The sequence below is a fragment of the Ipomoea triloba genome, chromosome 6 (assembly GCF_003576645.1).
Source record: "Ipomoea triloba cultivar NCNSP0323 chromosome 6, ASM357664v1".
In the NCBI taxonomy this organism is placed as follows: Eukaryota; Viridiplantae; Streptophyta; class Magnoliopsida; order Solanales; family Convolvulaceae; genus Ipomoea; species Ipomoea triloba.
In genome coordinates, this window is record NC_044921.1 from 24767710 (window position 1) to 24776791 (window position 9082).

Consider the following 9082-nt stretch of genomic DNA (forward strand, 5'->3'; position numbering starts at 1 on the left):
AATTCTGGGGGCTCATGATACGAGGGTGTGAGGTCCTTCCACTTTCATACCTTTTCTCAAGCTGTTCTATTTGCTCATCTTTTGCAGCATTCCCTTCTTGCATACAGTGTTCCATACCCATCTTCTTTGATTTACGAGAAAGTCAACAACTGCTAATTGAAAATGCGTTTTGGATGAAACCCGTCTTGTGACTTCTTGCATACAGTGTTCCATACCCATCTTCTTTGATTTACGAGAAAGTCAACAATCGCTACCTGAAAATGCGTTTTGGGTGAAACTTGTATTCTGACCCTAGTCAACAAAGAACCACAATGAGATAAAACCATTAACCAGCTCAAATCAAAAAGGCCAATAGACAGTTCCCACGGAATAATTCAACTTGTAATTTTATGGTTGCCCCACCATATCCATCTTCTGATGCTATATATCTGCTTTGTTCTGCATAGCCTTTTAAGTCTAGAAAACCAACCCTCTCTCTGTCTTTTCCATTCCTTTCCTCTTTCTCTCTGAAAACCAAAAAAAAAAAAATGACCTGCTATCAACAGAGAATGCTTTGCTGCAGAAATCATCACCTAATCATCTTTCTGCTGCTCCTCTCAGTTTCAAGCTTCATCCATTTCAGTTCATTGGCTCAAGGTCAGTAATGGGTCACTTCCATATCTTCAAATTATCAGTTTCTCTTCATGAATTTAATCTTTCCCTCTGTCACTCTGTGTATTTCAGGCAGAGATACTCCCAACCTGGAAAGAACTCAGGTAAGATTTCACATCAGATACATCAATCATTCTATCACAATATCATTATTGATAAAATCTTTGTCATGCATGGATGAAAATGAAGAGGGGAAATGATGGGAAAGAAGTAAAGATGAGATCTTTGATTGGTTCAAGGCCACCCAGATGTGAGAGCATATGCAGGAATTGTGGTCACTGTGAAGCAGTTCAAGTCCCCATTGATGATCCTTCAGAATCAGACCCCAAACACCCCCAAACAAGAACCCATCAGTTCAATGCAGTTCCCAAAGTTGTCGCTTATTCCAGAGGAGATGGCATTGACAACTACAAGCCCATGTCTTGGAAGTGTAAATGTGGAAACCACATTTTCAATCCTTGACCAACTGTAAAAAAAAATTAAACCATCAAAATGTTACCTATCATTCTTTTTCTTTTTTCGTTCCGAGTGTGTCAAACATATTAATAGAGAGGCGAATTCATGTGCAGATTGGTCGTTTTGGTTGCGGGCAATATTGATGTGGTGTAATCGTGTTTGTTTTCGGGGAATTTGATGTTTACATACCTTTTTTAATCTTATTCTATTTGCTATAGTATGGTAATGGTTTTCTGTCATCTGTGAACTGCAAGTAAATATTTCAAGAATAAGAAGAAACTGGCAGTGTATAAAGAATGACAGAATGAATCAAAGTGCATCAAGAAACTATAATGTAAGTTTCAGAATCAGAAACACAAGATTAGAGTTACATGAATTGACAAGATTAAGGTTACTGAGATGCCAACAACAAAAGCTAAAAAAATGGCTAAAAAATCTGTTCAGCAACCTCAGGATGTTAACTAATAGCAAGAACTAAACGGTTCAGACTTTCAGAGCAGCAACTTTTTGAATCATTTCAAACACAAAGGTTGATGTGCCATTTCGCATTTAAGGACTCTTAGTCTTCACAGGTTGATGTGAATTCCATTGTAACAACATCCATATGATTGACGTTCCTGAAAAAGAATAGCCATTTGACTCATTAGAACTAATGGGATATTCAAAAACGCACTATGGGTATGATATTAAAAAAAACAAGACTTAATTAAACAGAAGATATCAGAGAGAATATGGAGAGAAATGGTCAAGTTAAAGGAAGCAGATACATTTTACGGTATGATTACCTGCAAAGACTCCGACAGTCATAAGGTTTCTTATTTCCATGGTGTGATAGATCAGGAATTCAGACAAGAAATGACCCAAGGCGTAGATAAAAGATAAGAAAGTCGCTAAATACAAGGGCTTGTTGTCAAGGTTAAAGGCACAGAGATAGCAAAGAGTACAGGTCAACAGAGTCCACACTCCAAATGTCCTCCCATGAACTTCAGTCACTGCAAATGAAACATGAAACACAATAGTTTTCATTAAGCAGGTAAACTGAAAAAACTTTTTTGTCAACGAGAAGGGGTTAAAAATCAATACCCCACCAGGACAAAGAGCCTTAATCTTTTCTCATTTTCCACATTTATAGTTTTAATACTATTTCAAGCTTCATGCCATGATTGAAACAGTGAAAGTTTAACCATTGATCATGACAGAAATTTAACTGAGCAACCAATACATGGTGAGCATATGTCTCATATGCACGGGAGGATGATAGATGTTGGATGTAAGAACAGTCTCGCTCCCGTGGACGTAGGCAGATTGTTGAACCACGTAAATATTTCCTTCAATACTTTCTGTCATTTTTTTTCTGGATTCTTGTTCTTGTTATCTCAACAGAAACATTGCTATAAGCAATTATAGTTTCTGATCTGAGACAATGCTAAATCGAAAACTAGTTTAGGAGCTCTACATCCATCAATTAATAACACAGCAATTGGAGTTTCTGAATCATTAATCTTAAAAGGTTAATCTTTCTCATCTCTAACCTAAAAGCACTAAAATGATTCCTTGACTACCATTACAACACCCAAAGCTCAAATCTTTAAGTTGAAATATTATTTGGCTACCATTAAAACACCCAAAGCTCAAATCTTTAAGCTGAAATACATCATGTTGAACTGCTATAACTCTAACTAGCAAAAAAGCATTACAAGCATTAATAGATCTTAAAGGTTGATCAAACTTCAATTACTAAACTAAGTTCGGGTTTGTCCATAATTGCACACATTGCGAACTAATGAGAAATTCGTAAGAAAAATGATAATGAATCCTGAAAGATAGAGAGATTGGGAGGGGGAATACATACTTGTGGTTTTTGAGAAAACGGCGAGCCGAAGAGCCCAGATATCGAAGAACCCGAACCAGACTGATGCTAATCGGAGCGTTCCCACTAGCATTAGCCACCATCCCAGTAGCTTCATCTTCTCACTGTCGTCTTCTCCGTTCGTCTGTGTACAGTCAAACTGTTACACTGATGAGCATTGAGCAACAATGATTTTTCATGATTCTTTAAAGAATGTCCATGGGACGAATGATTGTAGAAAAGCCCATGTATGTAGTAAATAATTCAAAAGCCCAACCCAATAGCAGCTATTGGCAAGCAAAAAGCTATTGCAAGTTGCAACCTATACTCGCAGTCATTATTTAAGGATGTGTACGAAAATCCTATTAATCATTTTACGTTGTATATAGTTGAATCGTCTCATACTAAAGAGGTCAATAAGTCGCTCTCAATCGAAATCAAATTTATAACCTTTTTGTTACCAAACAAGTAACTTGACTAATTTAGTTAAAATTATTCTGAATATACTATATTTAAAGAGCTCAAAATGATAAATTATTTTGTGAAATCGAGTCCAAAATACGTAATTTACATATTAAATGTTCACAATTTATATACTGAATGTTCACATATTGAATATTTATAATTTAGTATATAAGTTATGAATATTAAGTATGTAAATTGTGACGAGTTTACCTTATAAAGCGGACCCGAGTTTATATTATAATCATCGGCTCGAAACTAAAACCTTTCTCGATGGTCAATGGATCAAATTCAAATTAGTGTTGAAGTGTTGAAAAGCCCAACACTTGATACGACGTCGTATAGAGCAGCAACTGGATAACTTTATCCTCTTCATATACTCAATGGTCCTCCGAGCAGAAGGGAGAAGAAGAAGAAAACAGGGAAAACAATGTCAGTCTCGGCCGTGTGTATTTCAAGAATGGCGGTGCTCCGCCGTTCTCCACCGTCACCCATCGGAATTCCAATCGGCGGCTCCACCAAGACCCTACCTTCTCTAGGCAGCAACAGTGTTGGGGCAATGACAATAGAGTGCTCGTCTCGGCCGAAGAAGAAGGCGACCTCCCTTCACATAAAGACGCGCCCCAAAAAGACCCAACCTTGGGACGTCCGCCGCAAAGGGCCCACTTCCTACCCCCCTCTCCCGCCGTTGCCCCCCGAGTGGACACTCGTCTCCGAAGAAAACACCGCCGCCGCACCCCCGCCGGAACCCGTTGCTAATTCCGAGTAATTTCTCTTTGTTTATGATGTTAATTTGTCTGCTTTGTTGTTGTTTTTGACTATATTCCTCTGTAATGTTAAACCCTTTATGAATTGCAAATTATTTACGCCCTGTCACTTTAATTCGAATCATTTCTCAAACCGTCCAAGGTTTCTGCAATGGCATAAACATTAATTAAGGAAAATGAGTTTACAATGGTTCAACAAGTTTATGATATCAAGATAAAAAATGAAAATTTTCTGGTTTGTCCTCACCAAGGTCAATTGGTAATTCCCTGGGAGTTGAACTTGTATAATTGCATTTCTTTTACTAGCTTGAGTGGCTTTAAATAATTGCTGTTGGGGCTTATTGAATTGTATTCCAAGTGTGGAGGATGGGTGATGTTCTATGAGTTTTTGAGGAATAAAACAATCCAGATAGGTGTTGGTTTCTGGAGTTTTGTGGACTGCATTTTCTCTGGTCATGAGCAGATGAATTACTGATGTGGTGGTGATGTTAGCTCTGGCAATGCATATTCTTGTTAGTGTTGTTTCAGTCTGCTCAGTTCTATACAAAAGCTGGAAGAAGTATCCATGGAATGGGTCTGCAATTTACAGGATTTCTAAAATTTCCCTTTGTTGAATGTTTTTTTTTTTTGTTTTGAGTGACCACGAGATCACAGTCACCTGAAAGTGCACACTGAGTATAAATCTAGTTTTATAACCCTAGCCTGTAAGATAAACTAATCTGGGTTTTTTATAACTGACCGATTCAAATACAAAAGGTTAATAGGCCACTATAGCTGAAAGTATAATAACGTTATGTTTACCAAGTAACAATCTGATAAACTAGGTTGGATTGCCTTCTTGAATGCATCTTTGAACTTACATAGTTACATGGCCAAGATTGGTGCTGTTCTTGCTGCAGTAAGATTTGTTTAAAATTATGGAAGAGAAATTTGTGATGTCAATGGGCTCTATGATTTCATGCAAACACTCATAATGGGACTGCTAACAATGCACTAGGAGCTTAATGAGAGATCTTTACCAGTTCTTTGATATCATGCATAGCTACTGGCAATAAGAAACTATATAAAACAAGAATGTGCCACACTCATGTAAACAATCTAAACCAAATTAGTTTGTCTATGATTGATTGGCTCAAACTCAAACTAAAAAGGTTAAGAGTTGGTAATTGAAACTTTACCGATTACAAAATATCAAGCTAATAATCCAACCAATTCAGTTTTGTTGTCACCTTGCAAAGTCAGTCAGGTGCTAAACTTGGTATTTACCGGTCTCCACCCAACAGAAAAGAAGCACAATCCCACCATGAATGAAACAGCTATGGCCATAGGAAATAGGAGCAGAGTGGTTAATCGAACCAGACACATAAAACACCCCAAACATATAGTAAACAAATCAGACACATAAAACACCCCAAACATATAGTAAACAAATCATAAAACTAGTAAGAAAACATGAATGCAAGGTCTTTTGTTCTTACTTAAATTTAAAACCATTACATATTCCAAGACAATGTAGATGAATGAAACATGAATCCTAGGTCTTTTGTTCTTAAATTTAAAACCATTACACATTTCAAGACAATAATGTAGATGAATGAGCTAATAGCTAGCTGCAACAAGCTAAGTAACTAATGGAAAGGCTTAAACTTCTTGACACTGCTGACAAGGCCCTGTATAGATCCGGCGGCGGCAACCAGCGACACCACGAGGCAAGACCAGCTCAGAATCTTCAGCCATGTCCATCGGAACGAATACTTGCGAATCTTCGCCTGCGCGATGTGCATCTCTATGGGGAAATACACCGTCAACGGATAAAACGACGCCGCCCCTATCAGCCCCAAGAAATCGTTGAAAAACGGAAGTATCATCGCCACCACCGCCGTCACGATCACGAACGCCGTCCGCCACACCAGCCTAAAACCGTTTATGTAATACTCTCCGACCAACGGTAACTGGACCGCCGTTTCCGCCGTTATGAATTTGCTGTTCGGATATCGCTCCTTGCAATGAAGCTCCACGAAGCTGAATAATGGCTGACAGAAAACCTACCAAAATAAAAAAAGGACTATGATTCACGGCTTTAAACAGATTACAATTCATGTGTTGAGCATATAATATATAAACATAAATGTGCAGGTTCAGAAAGTACCTGGTAAGCTCCGACAAGGTGGACGGCGATGCAGATGTTGGCGATGTCGATTAGCCAGAAGGGCTCGTAGAAACCGAAGCCGGTGAGGAAATTCCCCGGAGCGTCGTTTCCGAAGGCGGCGTAGCCAATGCAACCGCACATGACGTAGAATAAGGTGGTGGTGGACACTCCGATGGCCGACGCTTTCTTCATCACCTTGTTTTCCGGCGGGTGTGATCTCAAAGTATCCTACAATGCACCAGACTTCATGTTCAGCATATATAATATATAAATATAAATATACAATCTAACTTAAACATATTTTTTTCATATTTTTTAATTTGCTATCAGAGCAATAAATAATGTACCTGAATCTCAATCAGGACGGTGGAATAAGCATAGGCGAACGCGATGTTTCCGATGGCTTGAAAGCTCCGCCATACTTTATCAGCTCCGGTGACGTCGACGCCGGCCACCACCCCCGTCAAGGTCGTCTTCGCCTCCGGCCCGTGGCCGGCAACTTTGGCTATGGAGAGGCCGATACCGATTGAAGAGTAGGCGAACGACATGACGGCCGCCACGATGGAGAGCCATGAAAGCTCATGGAAATTCGGAATTTGGCTAAGAAAAAGTTGGATTGCGGCAAAGATTATCATGAAAGGGTAACTCGGAACCGAGCAATCGGCGTCGTGCCCGTTCTTATGGAAACAGTTCGACTTTTTTACAGCCCTGCAAGTTACAAAACGTTGTTAAAACTTAGAGAACTCTCGATCACAGTTATGCAGCTCGACCTCAAGGCTTTTGACAATAACAAAATTTATCTAGTCATTGGAAAGAAAATTCAGATTGTAGTAAAAAAATAATTTCTAAAACATTTTGAATAAACATAATGGAAAAGAATACTTACACCATACTGATGGAAGCAGTAATAGTGTATCCAATAGAAATCCCTACGAGATTAGCGTACTGAGCTAATCCACATAGTTGAACCTTCACGCCACCTTCCAGAAGCAAAACAAATAAGTAATTATTATTTTTATTCCATACAATAATAAAATATATATCATGTAATTAGATTTGATTTAATAATATATAATAATTCACGATCTTTAAAATATATAATTATTACTTGAAAAAGAATCGTATATTCATGAATATGACCATAATAGGATTTTTCGGTTCATGTATATAACCTTATCGGTCACCATTAGCTTGGTAACCCGCCTTCTGTTATAGAAGGCATAGTCTGATTTACTTTATTATGATCTTATGATAAAAAAGTGAATTTTTTTAAGAGTGTAACTTCATGTAACGGCTGTGAACAAACTCAAAAAAAAAAAATTTAAACCTATCTATCATATTTTTTAAATTTCAAAGTATTGAACCATAAATTAATATATTATATAGTGGTGTTCGAGTAGATAGAACATGTTTAGGATTTATTTTTGATGTGTTATTTGCCCGCTAATAGACATGAGTGAAATTTATCTCGTTCACATTCTAATAGTGATTACTAGTTTTTTTCGTCACCCAAGGATAAAATAAAATAATATTATACTCTATAGAGTAACAAATATCATAAAGGCATTTAACTATTCATTAATAAATGTCTTACCAAAATTATTAAATATACTCTTTATTTGCTTCTAAAGAATAATTAATAAAAATAAAAATTATTCCTTTTTTAATGTTTATAGATAATGCGTCTGAGAGTGATTTTGGTAACCGAATTTATTTTTTTTATAACCTTATATGTAATTATATATGTAATTACTAAAATATAATTAAAAACATTGGTCAAACGAAATCCCGGAGAAATTAAAACATAGAAATATAATAATTATTATTATATGTAACTGTATCTGGACACTATGAACGTTTCTTAAAAGTAAAAATGTTATACCCAAGTGTGCACGGACGACATCCATGTATGTATAGTTTCTGGTGCCGGAGACGGGGCCCGGAGATCTATAACAGTCGGCAAGCAAGGCGGAAGTGAAGAATGTAATGAGCGAAAACGCCGCCAGCACGGCGGGTCCGGCGGCCCATCCAAGCTGCGCTATAGCCCACGACAGAGAGAGAACTCCGGACCCAATCACGGCCGTGATGATGTGTGCACTTGCCGTCACCAACGTACCTTCAAACATTCAAAAAATCAAATCAAACTTTACCACATTACAAATTCTAACACTAAAAAATGCACATATACATGTCGGGAGTAAAAAACCCTAGATTAAACCTGTTCAATATATCTAGATTTATCCCACTACCACCAGATTTGCCCCGGACCCACAACCAGAGGAGATACCCATGGATAGGAATTGAAAGACAAAAAGCCATATACAATAGGACAAAAACACAGATACCGATCAGAGTAAAGAACTCTAGACGGTCATACCTACTCGTATCGTATCTAGATTAGTCCCACCACTAGGGATATATACCATATGTCTCACCGGACATCGGACCATATCCAAATTAGTCCTACTACGGGAGATATCTGATATCCAAAAAACAACAGAAGGGAGAGGCCAAATGAAACGTAAAAAGGTATATACCAGTTCTTTTCTCGCGCCCGTCGTCGTCGAAGTTCTTGAGAATCTCTCCACCTTCTTCCACATACATAGGGTTAGGGTTCTTTGACACAGCCATGAATTGTCTAGGATGTTTTTGAGTATGATTGTTAGAGGGAGAGGGAATCAAGCTTATAAAGGCACAAAACAAGAGAAAAAAAAAACTAATTTTTTATGGGAAGTCAGTAGTGGGGAG

The 9082-nt window shown here is 37.8% G+C and overlaps 3 protein-coding genes across 3 annotated transcripts; 1 reads left to right on the plus strand and 2 right to left on the minus strand.

The window, feature by feature from the left end:
- The first annotated feature begins 476 nt into the window (after positions 1-476).
- LOC116023827 (EPIDERMAL PATTERNING FACTOR-like protein 2) lies at positions 477-1287 on the plus strand. The gene is made up of 3 exons (XM_031264847.1): positions 477-636; positions 724-755; positions 841-1287. The coding sequence occupies exons 1-3, from the start codon at positions 528-530 to the stop codon at positions 1111-1113; spliced, it is 414 nt and encodes a 137-aa protein (XP_031120707.1). The 5' UTR covers positions 477-527; the 3' UTR covers positions 1114-1287.
- Positions 1288-1404: 117 nt separating this feature from the next.
- On the minus strand, positions 1405-3140 carry LOC116023003 (ergosterol biosynthetic protein 28). The gene is made up of 3 exons (XM_031263933.1): positions 2960-3140; positions 1893-2099; positions 1405-1724 (listed from the first exon to the last, which is right to left on the minus strand). The coding sequence occupies exons 1-3, from the start codon at positions 3072-3074 to the stop codon at positions 1657-1659; spliced, it is 390 nt and encodes a 129-aa protein (XP_031119793.1). The 5' UTR covers positions 3075-3140; the 3' UTR covers positions 1405-1656.
- A 2494-nt stretch (positions 3141-5634) lies between these two features.
- LOC116021984 (amino acid permease 6) lies at positions 5635-9082 on the minus strand. The gene is made up of 6 exons (XM_031262520.1): positions 8872-9082; positions 8217-8450; positions 7221-7314; positions 6682-7042; positions 6335-6562; positions 5635-6230 (listed from the first exon to the last, which is right to left on the minus strand). Exons 1-6 carry the CDS (start codon positions 8963-8965, stop codon positions 5814-5816), a joined length of 1428 nt encoding a protein of 475 aa, XP_031118380.1. The 5' UTR covers positions 8966-9082; the 3' UTR covers positions 5635-5813.

What these genes read in the sequence shown, in the direction of transcription:
- LOC116023827 (XM_031264847.1), top strand. Translation starts at nt 528, where the DNA reads ATGACCTGCTATCAACAGAGAATGCTTTGCTGCAGAAATCATCACCTA. An exon ending in TTTCAGTTCATTGGCTCAAG is followed by an intron (nt 637 to 723) that starts GTCAGTAATGGG and finishes TGTGTATTTCAG; the next exon opens with GCAGAGATACTCCCAACCTG. An exon ending in CCAACCTGGAAAGAACTCAG is followed by an intron (nt 756 to 840) that starts GTAAGATTTCAC and finishes ATGAAAATGAAG; the next exon opens with AGGGGAAATGATGGGAAAGA.
- LOC116023003 (XM_031263933.1), bottom strand. Translation starts at nt 3,074, where the DNA reads ATGAAGCTACTGGGATGGTGGCTAATGCTAGTGGGAACGCTCCGATTA. An exon ending in CGTTTTCTCAAAAACCACAA is followed by an intron (nt 2,100 to 2,959) that starts GTATGTATTCCC and finishes TTTCATTTGCAG; the next exon opens with TGACTGAAGTTCATGGGAGG. An exon ending in GACTGTCGGAGTCTTTGCAG is followed by an intron (nt 1,725 to 1,892) that starts GTAATCATACCG and finishes ATTCTTTTTCAG; the next exon opens with GAACGTCAATCATATGGATG.
- LOC116021984 (XM_031262520.1), bottom strand. Translation starts at nt 8,965, where the DNA reads ATGGCTGTGTCAAAGAACCCTAACCCTATGTATGTGGAAGAAGGTGGA. An exon ending in ACTGCTTCCATCAGTATGGT is followed by an intron (nt 7,043 to 7,220) that starts GTAAGTATTCTT and finishes TGTAACTTGCAG; the next exon opens with GGCTGTAAAAAAGTCGAACT. An exon ending in ACCTTGTCGGAGCTTACCAG is followed by an intron (nt 6,231 to 6,334) that starts GTACTTTCTGAA and finishes TTATTTTGGTAG; the next exon opens with GTTTTCTGTCAGCCATTATT.